Raw genomic sequence first — 21,215 nt, forward strand, 5'->3', positions numbered from 1 at the left:
TGAAACCAACAGCAAACTTTTATTAGTTCAAACATTACAAAATGTTAGGGAGCAGTTTAAAAGAGTGAAAATGCCCACATTTAACAAGTTTGTCTGCAACTGTATACACACAGCTACTTGACATTGATCCATGAGAAAACAAATGTTAATGATTCTGAAGAATCAAAAAAATTGATGTTTCCACCAGCAGCCTTGGAAAGAAACTTCTCAGCCTCTTTGGTGTAGAATATGAGGTAGCATAAAGAAACTAACAGAGATCTCTCAAGTAAAAGGTGTTTTCTGTTGTTTATATGCCATCATCTTTAAAAAAATACAACCTGAGCATGTAAGCTTCTCAGTCAGCGAGCTGCATCTCTAGCTTTGTTTCATTTTTGTTTTGAAGGCTACAGATCAGATGAACTGAAAACAAGAGTTCTACTATGAAGCATTTCACTTCAGATTGATCTGCTGAACACATAAGTTAATAACAGGGGATTAAGTGAATCAGCATCACATTTCTCCCTAAGGTATGCAAAATCAGGAGATTAGAAATGTCATCAAGGGATCTTCACAGGAGAGATTAATTACATTATGCATATAAATATAAAAGACTTCAGCATTTTTAAAAGCAGGAGTAGACTTGAAAGGACAATGTGAGGTTTTAAAGAAGAGGAAGAAGATTTTTCTATTTTTTTTTTCCAAACAGCACAACACGGCACCCTAATTAGGAATTCTAACAAATGGAATTATTGTATGTAAACTACATTTTCAAGTTTTTAAAAACAAATTGAACCCAGAAAACTGACTCACTACAACACTGGTTTACACTCCCTTCCTCTTCAAGTGCTTCCCCAGTCACTTCTGCAGGTAACTGTTCATCAGGGCAAAAGAGAATATAGCAATATCCAGCAGTGGAAGGAACAGAGTGCTTCAAATTTCTGGTTTGCCACAAGTAAGCTGGGTGGTTTAGTTCTGTAACCATCAGCTTTTTCAAGCAATGTCTGTTATTCTGCTGAAAGGAAACTTCCAAAGAATTGAATGCTTCCTGGTTTGGCTGCCTCCAGGCTGAAGAGCGCACATCAGCACTGAAACTCCAATTATCAGCTATTTACATTCAACAGCAGCAGAAGAGAAGATACAAAGTCCTGTAAAACTTTCCATCTTCCCACTCATAAGATGTTACACTTGTGGATACTTTCATGAGCCCCGGCTGGAAGATTCAAGATGTAGCAAGTTAAGGAAGCATTTTAACAACACTTGGCTTTCACAAAACCTGTTTGAATATGCATGAGTGTTTGCAAAGAAAGCGGCTAACAAGGTTCTTTTCTGTTTAAATAGGAGATGGAAACAGCAATAGCTAAAGCTTATTCAGTACAATGCAGAGAGAAAGAAAAAATTACCAAATCATCTGAAAGTGACACTGTTTTCCTTTCCACCAAAATTATTCATGAAGCAGATATGTTGAGTGGAAGAAAGCAATCACACTGATGTTAAGATGCCAAGAAACTCATAATGATGATCACAGGAAAAAATGCAAAAGCACTAAAAATTAAAAATTCAGGCTTCGAAATAAAAAAACTATGTCCAGTTATGCAAGTCAGCATTGACTTTTTCTGTTGAAGACAGAAAAGGTTCTAAACCCATCCACTAGCTTGATCTCAAGTACACTTCTGGCAAATGTGATCAGCACATTTTGTGCTGTGCTGCCAATCACTGTTAAAAGTATAACCTAAATCATCAAAGATCTTCCCATTCTCACCTCAAATCTCAGTGAGTCAATCCCAGCTTTCCCCTTTCCCAAAGCAGCATGGAGAAAAAGGATATCATTGCCTGGGACTGCAAATGGCAGAGGAGCTTCTCCAGGGGAGGATAGCAGCACAGGGAGGGAACACAGCCCACCATGACCAGCTTGTGCTTGGCTCTGGTGATAGCAACATTCAGGCGGCGCCAGTCCTTCAGCAGGCTGCCAAGCTGGAAAAGAAACGGCACTTGCTTTTATTTTTCCTACTTCACGGACATAAACCACTCATCTTCAAAATGCATCTAAACTACTGAAACTGACTGGAACAAAGTTAAAATGACCAGCTTACATTTTCATCAGTACTGTTCCTAACAAAAGACACGATTATGATACTTTTGTCTCTTCCTTGGTATTTGTCAACTGTGTTTACTTCCACTCTGCTCTCCTTCCATTTTGCCATCAAGTCAGTGATTGTTTTTAACTGATGTCTGTAGGGTGATATGATGCCAATGTCTGAGGGCTTACAGCCAGCCTGAATGAAGAAGAAAGCAGAGAAAAAAAATCTGTCACTGCAGTTGGCTTGGCAAACTCAGTACGGTCAGAAAGATTTTTCTAATTAATATTTTATATACAGTGCTGCAAGATATTGTATCTAAACTAATGGAACTGTAGGTGTAACAAATATTAACTAAAGGAGATAGAAAACACCAGTTACTGCAAGCTCCCAAGCTTTGTCTTCACTTGGCACAAAGACAGATATCCTTGAAATCCTCATTTTTCTTTCTTCTTTAGACTGTGTTTTTCTGGATGAAAGAAGGAACAAAGGCAAATCCTCTCCCCTCCATCCCACTTTTGGGGTTTTTTAGCATCTCAGACCCAGGCAGGCAAGGACAGGGAAGGGAATGCAGACTCAGGCTCCCCACTACACTGACATGAAGCCAATCTCCCATTTATCCTTAAGATTATCCCCCAACACATACAGTCACCACAACTAAAGCAATGTAAAAAAAATTAAAGGTCTCCCTCCAAAGCAGGTAATAAAGTAAAAGATACCTTAATAAATAAGGATGTGAGGAAAAGCACTATTTTAGCTTCTGTCACATTGCTTATGCCACCTTTTTCTGCATGTTCTGGTGCTGGGACCTTTGAAAATACAAACAGAAAACAATGACTTTTGCTGTCTGTAATGGGGTCCCTAACTCACTGAGTCATATGTGGATTTATACTGATTAATTAATTAAAGAAATAAAGTTAAATGCTAAATTTTACTAAACAGAAGAGCCTGTACTGTGAATTAACTTCAGAATACTGCATTTGCAAAACAAATTGGAACAATCCCCAAAATGAGTTTCTAGCACTAGCTTGTCACCTTAAGAAACTGCCAAACTTAATCCTCTGACTTTACAGTTCAACATTATACATCACAAATCAAAATGGACATTTTCCTCCTGATAAGGTAAGAGAGCAAATTATATTTTACATGGGACTTCTGCTTTAACACTCTCCATACAGCATTATTTACAGTGAATTTTCTTCATTCCATGGCAGAAAGGATAATTTTTTACAACGTTTGAAAGCCTACATTTCAAGCTACAGCAGGAACTATCCAAAATGGTAATATTAAATTGTACTATAAATTCCCAACCTTTAAATAAAGTATTCACTGGATTTACCATTTCTTAACCTATTACTTCCTATTCTCTATATCATGTATGAATGAGACCAACAAGCTCAGGATGGAAACTCTTGTCACTGCAGTGTCACAGTTTGGTCATTTTTTCTCTTTGCTTGACTCATGTCTTCTCTGAAGTTGAAGTAGCACCAATAGCAATCAAAGTGTGTTTGGAAGCCTCCAAACCCCATGTCTCCCAAAGCAGGAAAGCACTGTTTAACTGCACAGTTGATTTCTGACCACACTGGCAGCGTGTAGCTAAAAACTACACAAAAATAATTTCAGGACAGAAGTTCTAAAAGCTGTGTCATGCTTATGGTAACACATGATTACATTTATATTTCTCCTGTTGCCATAGGACACCAGCAGAACCACCAACAAAACCAACTTCGGCCTAGAAATTCTTAGGAGACTTGCCCTAAATCAAGGATGTCATTTTTCAAACCACCAGCCCCAAGCTGTCAGGGAAGTGCAGACTGACACAGGGGTTGGCAGAAAAGAAAATAGATTTCCAATTGCTGTCACAAACTTGTTGCATTGTTAAGCAGAAAACAATAGAGGCTTTTTCTTCTTTATTTTAAAAGCCAGCATAATAAATGTAAGCTTCCTGGTGGTGTCATGATGTTTTTTCCTCTTCCTTCTGTTCATATCCCTCCCCCCCAAATCTACTTCTTCATAAGCATTTCTTGGTTACACTATTAACAATACAGGGGGGGGAAAAACCTACTATGAAGTCAAAGGAAATAAAAGCTGGTTTTGTTTGCTGTCATGTTCAGTGGGGCTTTTTTCATTTCTCCCTCCATGCCTGCCACAATACATGGAATTCTGTCAGGAAGTCGAAAAGGAGAAATTACATCATAGCCTCATGTCTCAACAAATCTATAATATTTTGGAAATAAAAACTTTCCTCCTGGCTCTCAGAAGAAGATAGCTGTCTTACACTTGAGATGGGCTTTGTAGGGAAAAAAAAATGGAAGAGAAACTTTACTTTTTCATTAGCAATTTTGCTATGATTACTAGATAAACAGTGGTTCAGCCAGATTCCTATTAACAGCCTCTTCCCTAGGACCAACTGTCTGCCTTGCTGGGAAAGGAACTGCAGCTGTCAAGGCATTCTCGGAAAATGGCTCTGTTTAGTTTAGACAATTTTAGAAATTTCTCTAAGCCATCAAAGTAAACACTGCTTGTTTTTAGGTCATTGAAGAGATTCTATCCAACTGTTGGAAAAAAACATGAATCCTGTACAATGTCAAAAGAGCATGGAAACACTGGTGAGTTCTGACCAGGGTCAGCATAAAAGTTGATAATTATATCAAATTTAGATTATATTATTGGCAAAACACAGTATTAATAGGAAGAAGAAAGACTCAAATCATAATCCAATCACCAACTACAGTGACAAGTACTGGAGACCACAAACAGGTACTAATTTATTCATCTTTTTCCTCATGCATTTAAACTCTTCCTTATTTTTCCTGCAAGTCAGTTTCTTTGCAGAATTTTTATCTGCACTAGAATTTTACTTTCCCAGCAAAATTTTGGGTCTCCATGAAAGGACACACCTAAAGCAATTTATTCATCTCTTACATTTCAATGTATAGAATATCTGCAAAACTCCATGGAGAATTGCAGTTCTTGCTGCCACTGGCACACAGCTTTGCCACCACTGACCCTCAGGCAATGGAAACAAGGCCATTCCCTGCTTGCAAGGACATCCAGCATGGCTGCACACTTCGAATAGAAAGAAGTTTAAAGTCCATTCAGTATTTTCTGAAATCGTATCTAAACTCAAGTTTTCAGCTGTTCTCAGATGTGAAGTTTCCAGCAGCAGCTGTACCACCCTGCTCAGCTCTGCCAACAATGGCAAGGATGTTTTTGTGTGCTGCACACTTCACATGATGCTGGAAAAACACTTTCTGAAGTTCCTCGTTTTACCCTACCTAAGCTGAATGAAGTTTTACATGATGAAAGAGCACAATGAACTTTACCTTCTCTGTGTTCAGAAAACACACAGGTGTGTCTGGATCAAGGACTTCTTTCAGCCACGTCTTTGAAGCATCCCCAAGGTCCAGTTTCAATTTCTTTAAGTTGGGCAAGTTAACAGTGGCATTTGACACCTTCTCTGAGCCACACTCCAGTTTGCCTTCATATACCAGCATATTACTCAATGACATAATCTTACTAAAGATTTAAAAAAGAAGAAAAGGCATAAAAATCTCACCATTTCAATCCCACATCTAGAACACATTTTAATAAATAAATGTTGAAAGTACCTATTCATCCTGTATTGCACAGTTAATTGGACAACAGCATTTTGGTTTTGTTCCAGCCTTTTAAATAAGCTTTCACTCATGCCAAGATCTCTGTTACAACACAAAGACAAAAATCAAAATGTGTCAATCAGAACACTGCAAGAGCCTTCCCAGAATCTGTGACTGGGAATTGTCCAGCAGCATTTCACCTTACCTTGCTTCTGTATTCAGCACAAGTGGAGGCAGCTGCTGATGATCCCCCACCAGCACAAACCTTTTGGAGCAGAACAGTGGGCCCAGGCAGACGAGCTGGCTGATTTGGGAAGCTTCATCAACAATACAGAAGTCAAATTGCTTCTGAGCAAAGATGGGGTGATTTACTCCCATGCAAGATGTTGCTACCACTGGCTGAAAATTGAGACACACTTCAAGGATAAGGTACATTTTATATCCTCTAGCACTATATTCTCCATATTAAAAGAAAAAATATTTCCCATTAAACTGAACTAAACTGTAAAATCAGAGAAATCCAATTATTTATCCCTGAAATCAGATCAGCATCACTTAGATATATATTGGACTGACATATTCTTGTATCAATTGCAAGTGACAAACAAAACCAGCTTTAGAGCAGACTGTAGCAAACAACTTGTTCCTGTCATGTGTTCAGAGTGATGCCAGGTTCTATTCATGGACAATTCTTGGAGTGTGCTGAAATGACTACAGTGAAAAATCAGGTGGTTTGGGGTTTTATTTCAATACTGAAGAAAAGATAAAACAACAACAGCAGCACAGTTCTCCCCACTGCTGTGCTTCCACTGCAATCCAAAATGACCAAAATAAGAAATGCCAAGTCATTCCCCTTATGACCTCAGTCATTCCCTGTAACACTTATCCATAAAAATAAATGGCAGCTTTTGTGAAGTTGGCATTTACTCCAACTCCCATCAAACTTTATTCTTTCAGTGAATTTAATTTAAAGCTGCCACTGACTCATATGACCCAGCTCCCATTATGGTTTGCATTAACATTCACACAGACAGCACCAATCTTTCAATCAGAAATAAGGGTTTGGCCCGGTCAGTTCCACAGCATTCTACTTCCTCTCCCCATCTGCTGATGGTACTAATGGCACAAGGAGCACCAGTGGGAGAGAGAAGGCACAAACAGAATGTAAATAATGCTAAAGGAGGCTGCAGCAGCCCATTCACAAAATCTCAGATAAAAGCACTGGAATCTTTGGGGCTTATTACTTACAATGATGAGTTACTTTGTGTGGACATAAACAAAGCTTCTCAACTTGCAGACTTAATGTAGGTCATTACTGGCTATAAAGAAATTGAAACAATGCAGAGGTTGAGTATCTCTTTCAGCCCAGATTTCTTACAGCAGTACACACCCTTGGGATGGGTTCCTTCTCTGCAGCATCCAAACAAAATACTAATGTAATTAATTAACTTTAATCATTTGAAGAGCTAGCAAAAAAACATTTTTCTCACCTGACTATTATAGACGTCTTCCAAATCTGTTACAGACTTAATTGATCTGGACCTGCAGATTTCTTCTTCTGTATGTTTCTGAATATCTGGGTGAACCTTCTGAGCTCGCCCCAAGCGCAAGAAACCAACTTTGAATTTGGCCAACTTCAGCAGGACATTGTCCACAGCTGTGTGTGTAAAACTGGTCAGAAGGACACTGAAGCCACAAGCAGAAAGAATTCTCACCTAATGAGTGGCAAAGGGAAAGAAAAGGAGAAGCTGTTAAGGAGAAGCAGAAAAGGATTCATCTGCAAGAATCAACAATCTCAAGTTTGCTAAGGTGAAAAACACAAGGGGTTTTGGAGGGAGCCAGAAATAAACATGACCTGGTCTGCATCTGTCTCCCTGGCCAGATGTGTCAGCTGGCCACTGACAATGAGGGTAACAGCCCTGAGGGCTCCCATGGCGAGCAGGCTCACAAGGCTGCTCACACAGAGCCAAGAACCTGCACTCTGAAACCCCTACTGTAAGAAGCCATGCAGCCTGTTCCCACAGCACTGCTGTCCATGGCAATTCAGCCACTGGAGGTTCAGGGCAATGATTTGAAGACAGCAGCAGCTCTCCAGCCTCCTCCTTCCACGAGCTGATGACAAATGGAAGCAGGGTAACACTGCTCTTTCATGAAATCCTCACTCAGCCCACAGCCTGGATGCAGTATCCTCCTACAGTTCTTCCCTGGGGAAAAGAGAACCACCAGCCAGAGGAGATGGCAGCACACTGCACATGGATGCAGCCCCACAGGTTCATACAATTCAGTGGACAAGTTACTGGCTGCTCCTGCTCAAGGGTTCCTCTTTTTTGCTATAACTCAGGATTTGAAGACTTGCTGAGATCTGGAGCCAAAGAATTTTAACACTAAAGCATCACAGAAGTGATTAAATATCACACTTCCATCTCCTCCCTCCCACATACATTCCTACACAAGCAATTGACCATCCCACTCCACAAAATCCAATTTTAGTTCTACCAAATATAGGTTAAGCAAAAAGAAGTGTGTTTTCTTCCTTGAAATTATACAGATACTGTCAGATGAAGTCATGACACTACACAGCTGGTTTAATTCTATCCTCTAAATCTCACCAAAAAAATTAAACTCCAAGGTACATGATCTTACTAGAGCACATATTGTAGTCGTTTTTCCTGTTCCAGGCATACCCACAATAAGTGTGTAGTCTTTTGAAAGCAGCACTTGTTTCATTGCCTGTTTCTGAGGCTTATTTAGACCTTTCAGAAGAAAGCAAAATTAAATTAATACACTTCATCAAAATTGTAATGATTACTAAAGTCACAGCAAAATTGTAATTTACTCCTTTACTAAAGCCCTTAACAGAGGCAAGAACTGAGCAAAGTCTGTAGGTTTTAATGAAGATATGACATTAAACATAATACACAAGATAAGTAGTAAAAGGTCTGCACTATGGTCCTAGAAATAAGTCACTGAAGACACTTTTATTTTTAGACCTTTTGTGATTTTTTTTCTAATATCTTAATTGACCACCTCCATATATTGTGTCTGGGCATTTGTGTTTGATCATGCCACTTTCACATCCAAACACACAGCTCACAGCAAGGGCTGCTGAGCTGCACATACAGCAGCATGTTGTTTAGAACAAACATTACAGCAGAGCTGGTTTGCCCCAGCCTGATGCAAACAAGCAGCACATTTCAGCTATTTGGACTAAGCAAAGCAAGACTTCAAACTGAGTTTTTATAAAAAATTCAGTTTACTCTAAGACAACTCAGTTAAATTTATGTTTTCACAGACAAACCTGTCAGACAATAAGGAAATACTTCCACCAAATACAATATGCTGCCTCATACCTAAACAACATTTGTTTTTAAATAAATGCCACAAAGCATGACACTATGTTGACACTTGTCAACAAGTCAGCAAGAGTGATTGATTACACAAATGAATGTTTCACCAAAGCCCATCTCCTTCCTCTCCCTGAAGATTAGCTTCCTCCATCCCAAGAGCTGTCTCTGTCCCTTCCTCCTGTAAAGATTTCAGAGAGAATCACATGGCCCTCTGTCTGCAACTGCACACTGCAGCCTCTAGTAACAGTAAAATAAAGTTGTGAACAAGGATCTGATCAGGTCTTCCTGTGATTAAATGAGTCTTCAGCTACTTGGAAGACAGGCAAGGTAAGAACTTGGCTTTAATTTTAAAGCTGAGAACTATCACAGGAAAGTGGAAAAACTCCTTATATTCATAGCATGATAAATACTTTGGCTGTAGAGACATATGACTAATTATAGTATTTTGGGAAAAGTCACTTTGTACCCTTTAAAATATTTGCAACAGTTTCCTTTGCTTCAGGAGGAAGGACAGAGCTCAAGTGCTGAATAAAAAGTGGTTTCTGGAAGTCAATGATCAAGTTGCGGAGCCTTTCACTGTGGATAAAAACAAGACAAAACTGAGTTCAAATAAGACTTTCCAGTTGAGAAACTTCATCTCAAAATATTAAAAGCGTGAAATTAAGTTGATTTTTCATACCTGACTGGGCAATCTTTCATCAATTTAGAAAGATTTTTAAAAGGGACTCCTGTACCAACATCTCCTTCATCATGATCCAACCTAAATACAGTGTTCTTGGGGAAGTTTGACAAATTCCTGAAGGATGACAAGAACATGGATGAAATAATTTTGTTTACCAGCTGTATGTTGATTAAAGACTTATTACTACATGTTAAATGCTATCTTCTAGAGCTACCAGAGTGAATTGAAATATAATTGAAATATATCCCAGCTAATATATCATATATGTCCCAGCTAATTGAAATATACTATTAACTGACCTAAAGAAAGCATGATTCCAATGAGGGATAATAAAACATAAGCCAAATTTAAAGACAATATAGACTGAACAATGAAAGTTACTATTAACTCAGTAATTACTGAATCCATATAGATTCATGCTAGAGATGTAAGCAAACAGAGTTATAATGTGCCTTTATTCAAACAACCTGGTTAAATAGACAGGCATATATATCAGGTACTGACAGTTTCAGTCAAGACAAGAGCATTTCTGAAGGGTACTACTCCAAAGCCAGTGATGCCTTGAGAAGGCTGGCCTAGAACAGAGATAAGATGGAGCTAAAGAATAAAGCAGGGATTTATTAAAAGGATCTCCTCAATGGATGCACCTTGGGCAGCACAAGAGCCCAGCCAGGGCTGCATCCAAGATGAACCAAAATGGTCCCAAAATGCACAACCAGTCACAGGGTCTTTCATAAGTTCTGCTCCATTTGCATATTGGAGTTAATTGTCCAATTCCAGCTCCAGCCCATGAAGCCCCATCCTTGTTTTTCTCTCTCCAGCCCATGTTGTTTGTGCTCTTGGGCTGAGATTTGGATCATTTGTCCTTGGTGCCAGCTAGAGAAGGAATTGTTTTGTCTCTCTGCCCTGTGCAGAGAGCTCACCATCCCCTCATATGAAGCCCAGACTTACACACTAAAGCAGCACAGAATCTAAAAAATAGAAAAGCTAAACCCTGAGGCATCACCAGTAGGAAGAGCCAGGACATGTCACAGCTTTCTGGACACCTAGCAGCACCCTTCCTCAAGCCAGTGCCAGAGTGTTTGCAAACAGATACTTTTCTTTTTATCCTATTACCTGCCCAACAAACAGGAGACTTTGGTTGCACTGACTTCTCTAACATAGCCAGTAGCCAAACCAAGCAAACCCTTTTCCTCTCCACTCACAACCACTCGATCACCAACCAACAGGTTTGTCCCAGGTATGGCACCATTTCTACGCTGGAAACAATGGAGATACTGTCCCTCAGAAACTTCATGGACTTCACCAACTCTGATCACGTTTCCAACACAATCTCCAGCCTTCTCTCTGAAGGTATTAAAAAAATAAGTATTTTAATATTAAGACCCTCTCTGTAAGAGAACTATTAAGAATAAAACCCCACAAGTTAAAAAATCATACCACCCACAACCAACCATCAAAATCAAACCACAAAACAAACAAAAGGAAGGAAGGAAGCATCATTGGCATGAGTTTAGAAATTATACTTTGCCTTTCCAAAGAAGGTGTCATCCATATATTTTTATATCCCTTTTTATGCTCTCCACTTTGCAGCTCCAAGGTTAACATCAGATACCAGAGGCTGAAATACTCCAAGTGGGAGGGTTTCAGGTGCTGGGTCTCTCTGTCAATGACAGGCACCAAAGCAGGAGGAAATGCCACACTGGCCATCTTCTGCTCCACAGCTCTAGGGAAAGAACCAGCCACAGAAAGGCTCAGCCTGCATCCTTTTTCACCTGCAAGTCCATATGTACACAACAACAATCCAAATACCTACTGTAACATACCAGACAGATTAATTTATCATTACTTGAATAAAGTACAATCTGTATCCTTTATTCAGATGTATAATCTTGTATGAGTAACTTCACATCATCTCTATCATTTTGAAGGGCAGTAAGTTCATCAAAGACCAAATAAAGGCATTTCAAAGATAGTAACATACATTTACAGAGTTTACCTTTTGCTCCTTTTATTGTAACATACTATTTTGATATTTTGCTAAGCAATGGGGATTTAATAGCTAATACACAAGCAAACCCCAAGTAAATTTTTTTCAAAACTAAATATCAATAGACATTATATCAAATCATACATTCAAAGCATAACCAGAGAGAGAAAAGCTTCTTCAGAAGTAAACAGCTCTCAAGCTATATCCTGCTGCTGCAACAACTGAGCATTAGAAGCAGGATTTCACAGAAACATATCAGGTATCCCCACAAAGCTCCCTTCACATACACTTTGACCCCTCTAATTTTAAAGACAATCAGGCATTCTATTTCCACAAGTCCACCCCCAAGGCTCTCCTTTTCTAACTAACCTCATTTGATCTTCCACATGCAATTCTGGTTGGGTTTTGTGCAGCATAGAGACTAAAACTTGTAACAGTTGTTAAAAGAATTCAATAACTTTGTGTGAAATTTTATGGAATATTTGCTCACTACGTCTGTTGACCAGGAGATGCAATAACACTTCAGCAGAGCAGTATCAATGTATGACTTGTGCCAGACCCTACAGGGAAACAATCTTCTACAGAGTGAACCTGAAAAAGTGGTTCTCCAGCCAGAACTCAGGCCCAGAGATTGCCTCCTGCAGAGAGTTGCAAGAATACAGCTTTTTAAACAGATCTGTTATTGTCATCAAGTATTTTGTTGAGACTTATCTCAGATTTCGTCTTGCAAAAAGTGTACCTGAGCAAACAAGTTAAGTCTCTGCGAGATCAGGAGCTGAATTAAAACAGTTGTAGAGAAATCTGTGGAAGATTCTTTTGGGGTGGAAAAGTCTCCAGCATATACAAAACTGTCAACCACAAAAATGAAATTATTATATTAAAAGATACAATTATTCCATCTCATTTAAAAACATTAGTCAGACTTTTTTCTTTTACCTGCTGTATAGAAAGCAGTTGTGCATTTGGGAACAATATTTACATGTTTGACTGTCATCAATCACAGGAGGCAAAGCAGCAAGCTGGGAATTCTGTCTTCCCACATCAGATTTATAGGTACTGTGTGTTAAGTAGAAGGCCACATGATTTCTCAACTTCATTAATTCTGTCAAGAAAAGGATAAACTAAGCTGATGGTTTTGCTTGTAACAATTTCTACCACAAAAGTAATTAGCTATCAACTTTTTAGTCAACTAAGAACTAATTATTCACAAGGTCCTTGCACCATATTAATAAAACAACTGAATTTTTAACATAAGCTTAGTAACGAGTGAAGTATCCCCAAGTACAGCTATTTTCATAAGAGTAAACTTTACACTTATAAAGAAAGATTTTAGTAATATTTAAGAGAATTATGGTTTCCAGAGAAGGGGGAACAACTTTACCTCTCCGGTCCATGCGAGCTCCGGCAACAGGATACATTGTACCAGTTTTTAGATAAAGAAGAAATCCAGCTTCAGGATCCACTCTCCGCTCTAAACTCATCAATGTGTACAGAATAACCTGCAAATATTATACATAAATACATAAATACATACTGTAATACATATTATTCCAGGATAGTTGCTGTGGTTTAACCCCAAGCACCAACCAAGTACCACACAGCTGCTCACTCACCTCCCCACCCTTACTGAAGATTGAGATAAAGGCAGTTTACTAGAGAAAGGAAAAGCCACACGTGCAAGGAAAGCAAATCAAGGAATTCATTCACAGCTTCCCGTGGTTGGGCAGGTGTTCAACCACCCCCAGGAGAGCAGGGCCCATCACATGGAATGGTGCCTTGGGAAGGCAAAACTCCATCACTCCAAATGCCCTCCTTCCTTCTTTCCCCCCCCTTTTATACACTGAGCATGATGCCATTGGTCTGGAATATCCCTTTGGATATCCCTTTTATCCTCTGTCCTGCCTGTGTCCCCTCACTCCCCATCACCCCCAGGCTCCTCCAGCCTGGCCCTGGGGGAGCAGGAAAGGCCTTGGCTCTGTGTGAGCCCTGCTCAGCCACAACAGCAACACCCCTGTGTTATCAACCTGTGCTCAGCACAAACCCAAAACACAGCCCACACTTATCTCCTGGGAGGGAAATCACTGCTAACCCAGTCAAAACCAGCACAGCATTGGAACCAAAACACATTCTGAACTGTACTCAGTTCTCCCACAATTGATATGGCTGAACACCCATTATTATCACAAGTCTTCTAGAAGCTGCAAGCAGTAAGAACTTCACCAAGGATTTAAATTAAAAGGCATCTTTAAAACCTTACATCAAGGCTATCACCTCTCTAAATCAGGACAGCTATATGGAAATATGTATAACACTAGTTCCTGAAACAGTCTGCTTCAACCTCATATTTGAATGTAGCAAGAAGAGACTGAAGAACAGACATTTCAAGATAAAAAACCCCCAAGTGTGCTTGAAGGTGGTAAATGTATATGCTTCTTACTACTAAGTTCACTTTAATTTTATACCAGCAGCTTTGGGCACACCAGGATGAGCCATCCATGAATTTAGATTATTCCACATACAAAGTGGAATAATCATAAGACAAAATAGGTCTTATGATTATTCCACTCATACTCAAATCATACTCATAAGACAAAATAGGTCACCTAACAAAAAAGTGTACTAACAAAAAAGTACACAGAGCACTGACAGTGAAATGAGACATTTGGTGCTTGTACCTGACTTCTGTGCTCTATGGAGTTGGATTCCTTCCCAGACTTGAGCTCTAAAGGCATCACCCGAGACTGTACTCCAGACTGGCAATGGATTTTCACCCTGGCTGTAACATCAATCTTGCCCTTCAACCCAAACCTGGGAGACCAGATATTCTCTTCAATGTCCAAGATATCTACAACCTCTATCTTAGAAGATACATCTTCTGTTTTTCCACCATTTGACCTAGGAAGAAAATTAAGCCAAAGTTAACAATTTCCCGTAATTATTAATATTTAAATATTAAAATGTGTTGCAACTCAATATATAATATTTCTGCCTTACAAGTGCCCTTTTAATTTGAGAAATAATATGCATCAAGTCTCAAACTAATCTTCCCATTAACAGAGGAAGCAACATATCAGAAACTAATTTCAGTTAGTTTTGCTCTTCACCTAAATTTCAAAGTTAAAATAAGACTTTAAACTCTTTTTAATAGTTTTGGGTCTTTTCTTAATAACCACACTCTGTCATACACTTGAGAGTAGTGTACAGGTTTTACTCAGATCTGCCATTTCACTGAAACTTTAACACTCTATGGATAAAATTAACAACAAGAAGCCACAGACAAGAAGAACTCAGCAGCATTTGAGTAAAATCACATTTCACAGAAGAAATCTTTTATTAGTCAAGAACTCCATTTCATTAATAATTTCACATTCTGATTTGTAGTCTTGCTCACACCTACAGTAACTCCTACTGTAGTCAGCAGCTCAAATATCCTTGCTCTTCTGCTTACTAAAAGCTCTGGTTTGTACAATGCTGTTCACAAGGGTTTAGGGATTTTGCAGTCAGTTTCCACTCAGGTTTCATGTCCTGTCCAGTACTCACAATGGCAGCTAAACATGCAGCACAAGGGCAGCTCTACCATCAGGGAGTTCATGAACTAGCTCCAAATCACCCAACAGATGTGTATAAGGAGTTCTAAACATTTCAAGTGAACTAAACAAGTCATGCAACATAGAATGGTATACACATTTAATTCTGGCCTCTTACAGTTTTAGTTGCATTTTGTTTTGGTTTGCTGGATTGTGCATGAAGTCTTCTGCCCACTTAAAAAATGATGGCAAATATTCTTCTATTTCTTGCATTATTTGTGCTTGTTTCAGATTTAAGAGATACCTAAAAAAAAAAAAAAAGACATGCATATTAAGGAAACAAAATATAAAATCTGCTGTTGGTACTGAAGATATTTGCCTCAAGAAACAACAAGATCATTGGAAGTAACTGTCAAGCTCTTATAAATATCTATAAACTGTAGATAACAAGAGTTTCACAGAGGTTCAACTCAATTCATAAAGCTATTAACTGAATATCTATTACAAGAGATATACTATACCAGCAGGTCCATTTCTGATGTAACTTTTGAAACAACAGGTAGAGCACAGTGAGAGCATCAGCGTGGCAGATGTGATGAAACAAAATCAACAGTCTGACTGCAGGAAAGGAGCACCAGACTCATGCATTTAAAAATGGCTATTCCTACAATTCATGCAACATTGAATAAAACATTAAAAGACCATTTGCTTTTAGTCTGGATATCCTCATCTGCTCCTTACATGCATTTTGACAGAACATGTCACAGAATCTAATTGTGTGGCATTAGATAATTCAGTGCTGGCAACCACTGGAAAAAATGTCATTATTCTACAGCAACAGAGTGGATTTTGCACAAAAGGGTTCACAGCAGTGCAAATGACCACAGGCAGCAGACTTATGCAACTTATTTTTCAATCCAAATAAACAGTAGCCTACATATGCAAAAAAGAATTGCAAATTAAGTTTCATGGAGGCCCAGAGGGACATAAAAACTTTTCAGCAGCCACAATTCAAAATATTGTCTTCATGAAAGAACTAAGAGTAATAAATCTCACCACTACAACTTTAACTTCGTACTCATCTGGGGTCAACAGATACTGATATTGCCCAACATACAATTTAAAACAGTCTACATATAATTATTTATAATTTACATGAGTAGAATTGTATTCTAATCAAGCCTGCAGTAAAATGTTATAACTAAGAGCCATTCACCTTCCCACTTCCTAAGGGAAATACTAAGCATTGCCTAGCATTTCTATTAGCTCTGCTGAGAAAATAAGTTAAATATCTCCTAACAACTGAGATAACCTGATAAAGATATGAAATTAAGAGAAATTCAATTCTTGGTCAGTCACAAGGTTCCAGGTTCATTGCTGAGGATCATAATTAACTATTTGTCCCATTCAAATCAGCTCTGAGAGATGCCTGGAAATCTAATGTGACAGACACAAACACTGCAACCTGCTTGGCCTAAAAGTAAAACAAAACCCTGCCACATAGAGTTACTCCAAAAGACTAGTTCAGATATATAGTAGCAGCTCAGCAGGGAAGGCAAATAAAATTAAGTTATCAAATGGAAAATTAGCTTACTAGAAGATCCCCAATATTCATTAAGCAAAGATATTTGGCAGGACACTCTCCTGATACCAGTGCTACATTTTTTAAAGTACAACTGAAATTGCTAGCTCAAAGTGTTCTTGCCCTGTCTTCCACACATAAAAGGCAGCTGTAATGCTACTTACATTTCTTTGAGGTACTTTTGTCCATACACAATTTTATTTGCTAGTTCTTGCACCTTTTCTTGTGTCAAGTCATTGGTGACTGCTTGCTGGAAGATGTCATGAAGAATTGTCCCAATGAGCATTTGGGGTGAGCCCAACTCAGAGTCCTGCAACAGAAGGGATGTCACCATACCTGAAGATTTGTGCTCATTTCATGCCAACTCCTCTGCCAAATTTCTGGATTTTATTTGCTGCACATCACAGCCTGCACTTATTTAGCTACAAGATCACAACAGCTTTCACCTCACTAGTGATTATCTGGTCAAACCTGCCTGTGAGAGCAGCTGAATTGAAGTGGGTCTCACCTATTGCTCTATCTCAACCCTGACCATGTCAGGATACAATCTCCATGTGATTGGCAGGCAAAGGCACAGATTCAAATAAAACTTTGAGAAAGTTCTGCCTGCAGGCATTTCCTAGTGCAAATACATCCCTTTACAATCTTACACAGATTTCTTGCATGAAGCAGTTTCCTGTCTGTTACCAGCTCACAGCAAAATCATCCCATGTGTCACCAAGATGGCTCAGAACCCCATCAGCAGGGCTGGGCTCTAGAGACTCTCAAGAACTGAAAGTGGTAGTAAAGGACCTTGGCAGGAGTCACTACCAAACAGCTGGGAACCTCAACACTGTGGTGTTATGGATCTCTCACAGAGCAGAGGATTGCACTCACAACAGGGGGGTGGTGCTATCCCAGTCAGGACCCTGTGCATTGTCCCGCAAGTATTTTATTCCCCTTACTCCTCTAATAAAGGGTTGAAAATCATTTCATGGTCTTCATCTCCTGTACTTAATTTTCTTGTTCCAGTCACAGGCTCCCAGCCACGCTGTTTACCACTCCATTAAAATTTCCTTATTAACTTGGATTTCTATTCCTATCATGTCTGGAAGTTTTAATCAGCTGAGACTGGCAGCTGTTGCTTCTCTATTTATCAGCATATCTCTCATGCATCAGCAAGGATACTACCACAAGAAACTTCTCCTCTTTCCAAGACTGAGCAGCTGGATTCAGACTCCAGGGTCAGCCCACACCAATTATTAACTGAATTAGCCACATTTTTCAGAAGCCCTTAACTTGGCCAAGTGTGGTTATATTTTCATATGGATGGAGGGAGGCATATCCCTCACAAAGGATTCATATCCACACAAGGTGCAGCAAGATATTATAAAAAAAATTATCAGAATTATAAGTGGAAAGACCATTTCTTTAGCCCAGTAGCTATTTTAAGAGTACTGCATCGTTTCAGGTGCAATTCTCAAAAAAACAAGAGAAGCTGAACCAGAGACAGTTTCCACCCCGAATTATTCTGTGTTGTAAAGATGACAAATTGCTAATAATGCCATTTCCAACAGCCAGATTTAACACTGAGCTAAGGCAGTAGTGCCAGTGGAACAGGAGCTCACAGCGAGTGTGGAATGAGCACTCACCCTGAAGCGTTCACTCAGCACTGCCCTCCTCATGCAGCGAATGCTGCTGGAGATGGTGGTGCCCGAGAGCAGCAGGTCTGGGTACAGCACCAGGTATCCACTCTGGGCACTGATCACCCACGTGCCAGAGCTGCGCTCCCCTTCCAAATGAACAATGTCCCCTGGAACCACGGGGACGGACTCCCTGCAAGGGAATACACCCACACAATCAATGCCTGCAAATGACAGACACAATGTGTCAGAAATAACACACTAACAGAGCGGATTCAACCTTCTTTGAAATGCTGGGTTGGGTTCTTTTAAGGAGTTGACCTAAAGAAACCCTGAGAGTGAATAAAGGCATTTTTACAATGAAAAAACTGCAAGGTAGCAGTGCCCACTCAACACACATTACCTGAGATCAGGTCTCTCAAGATGATATCCATTATGCTAGCACACTGACAATATTAAATAAAGATTCCTTCAGGACCCCCTATCACTTTTAAGGCCGTAAAACTCAACTCATGGGCAACACAAACAAAACTGAGTTAATAATCCAGTATTTCATTCTCTTTTCAAACATCTATGTGGATTACCAGCCATTCCTAAGGATGCACAGTTCTGTATCTTCCAGTGAGGGGGAGGCTGTAATTGTCAAGTGTTTCTCAGGGTCACTTCCATTCCTCTGTCTCACGCTGACCTCCAGCACACGGTATCTGTTGTTCAGCCCATTCTTCAGGATCACATCAGGGGAGTCAGCCACTTTCTTCTGAAAACTGAAGGAACTAATTACAGCTAATTACAGAGAATACTGCACTGTTTGAAAACAGCCGACCTACATGCAAAAAGAGGGAAAGCTTCAAATAGAAACCAAATTTTACTGCCCTTCAATTTTTATAACTATTTTGTTTGTTTTTTTTTTTTTAAGTTCTGTATGAGTAGAGAGTAGAAAATCTCTATAAATATAAGCAACTTGCTATTTATTAAGTTAGTGCTCCATTTTTGTATCCACACATCCATAAGCACTAGTAAACTAACTGTAATGTATTGCAAACCCTGTGCTTGGGAGAAAGCTTGTATCTCCCTGCAGGCTCGAACTCCCACAGCCACACAAACACCTCGAGCACGGAGCAGTACATTTTTACCCTTTACCTGAAGATGTTTAGAAAACTGGTATTCAAGGTTCAGTTCCCAAGAGCCAAACCATGAGGCAGAGCGGCCGAGCCTGCCGCTTTCCTGTGCCCGAGCGATGCCCGGGGGAGCTGCAGGGCGGCCGGGGCAGAGCCCTCACAGCGCGCCGTGCCCAGCGCCAACACCCTCAGCAGCGGCGGCTTCCCCTCACCGGCTACCCCCGGCAGCCCCGAGCGCTCCCCAGACCGAGGAAGGCCAGTGCCGCCCCGCCAACCCTCAGAACCCCATCCCGGAGCCGGGAGCGGTTCGGGAGTTCAAATCCCCCGCGCTCCCGGCCGTCTCCGCCCAGCTGCGGCTCCCCGCGCTCGGCGCTACCTCTCGGCCATGGGCAGCTCCCGTGCGGCGCTCGGCTCGGCTCGGTTCGGTTCGGCTCGGCTCGGCTCGGCTCGGCTCGGCCCGGCCCGGCCCGGCCCGGCCCGGCTCGCGCACAGCCCGCGCACAGCCCGCGCACAGCCCGCCCAGCGGTGCTCCCTGAGCCCCGCGCCCCGCGCGCCCCGGCAGAGCTGCCGCGCGCTCTGCTGGCTCCGCCCAGCGCGCCCCGCTCGACCAATGGGAGGCGGCGGAGGAGGCAGTTCCCGCGCGCGCGGGCTAGAGGCGCGAAGCGGCGCGCGGCTCCTCGCGCCGCAGCCCGGGGAGGGGCGGGGCCCGCGCTGTGAGGGAGCGCGAGGGGCGCTGAGGGCCGCTGAGGGCCGGGGGCCACAGCCGCCGCTCTCGCTGGTAATTTCCACTTTGTCAAGGGCTGTCCCGCACCCGGCCTCACCTCCGTCGCTGCCGCGGTGGTACAGGGTAATACCACACGTGCCTTCCGCTGCCAGTTCGCCTAGGGGCCAGTCTGAGCCCGAGAGTCCAACCGCTCTCCTCAGAAGGATGCGTGGCCGCTGGCTTTCTGAGATGGTACTGAAGTTTCAGATACGCAGATCTCACTCCACTGCAGAAAGGACAGCTTTGGCCCATGGTTAGACATCCCAACAGGAGGATCAAGTTCAAATTGATGAATTTTAAAAGGTGAGAACATTCTTAGGTTAGGCATTTCAGTTTTATTTGGGATGGTCTCGAAATAAATGCAGTAAACTACATTAATGCTGCTTCCCATTGCAACATTATTCTCCAAGAGAAGCTTAATCATGATTTTATAGTTGCTTGTTGATATGATTAAATGCAGTCATAATGTGGTGTGATATTGAGATTACATAAGTGCTTTGAACACTTGCTAAACCTTTGTGCTGTAGCCTCTTCCATGCTGTCTACATACACCAGAAAATAAATATTTCAACAGAATAGGTTTATGAAGTACAAAATATGCTTTAAATATCTTTTTGAAGTTATCTAAAATCCAGCCAGTCTGGGGAATCTCTAGGGAGAAAGTTGGACACAAGTGTTCTGAAATTGAAGATTGTGAAAAATGTTTGCAATTTTAAGATCTATCAGCATTCTCTAAGTAGAACTGTGTAAATTCAGGAATCAATATTAAAACACTTCCATACACTGTTACATTTTATTTTGAAAAACTAATTCTGAAAATACAGCACAGTTCCATCAAGTAGGTATGGTGTTTCACATTTAGTACCAGACTCAAGAATTTAGGAAACACTTTTTGATGTTCTCTTCCTCTCAGGCATGAACATGGCAGGTT

At 40.7% G+C, this 21,215-nt stretch overlaps 1 protein-coding gene across 1 annotated transcript; it reads right to left on the reverse strand.

Annotated features, from left to right (window-relative positions):
* Positions 1-19,996, reverse strand: DNA2 (DNA replication helicase/nuclease 2). Its single transcript, XM_050976438.1, has 21 exons — positions 19,898-19,996; positions 18,988-19,167; positions 18,413-18,596; positions 16,946-17,091; positions 15,378-15,503; positions 14,348-14,567; positions 13,054-13,171; positions 12,609-12,774; positions 11,214-11,408; positions 10,799-11,029; positions 9,680-9,796; positions 9,467-9,576; positions 8,297-8,406; positions 7,144-7,368; positions 5,859-6,052; positions 5,666-5,755; positions 5,381-5,573; positions 2,774-2,863; positions 2,070-2,252; positions 1,802-1,950; positions 1-1,203 (listed from the first exon to the last, which is right to left on the reverse strand). The coding sequence occupies exons 1-21, from the start codon at positions 19,906-19,908 to the stop codon at positions 1,149-1,151; spliced, it is 3,093 nt and encodes a 1,030-aa protein (XP_050832395.1). The 5' UTR covers positions 19,909-19,996; the 3' UTR covers positions 1-1,148.
* Between the last annotated feature and the right edge of the window lie 1,219 nt (positions 19,997-21,215).

This window comes from Serinus canaria, chromosome 6 (genome assembly GCF_022539315.1).
Source record: "Serinus canaria isolate serCan28SL12 chromosome 6, serCan2020, whole genome shotgun sequence".
NCBI lineage: Eukaryota > Metazoa > Chordata > Aves > Passeriformes > Fringillidae > Serinus > Serinus canaria.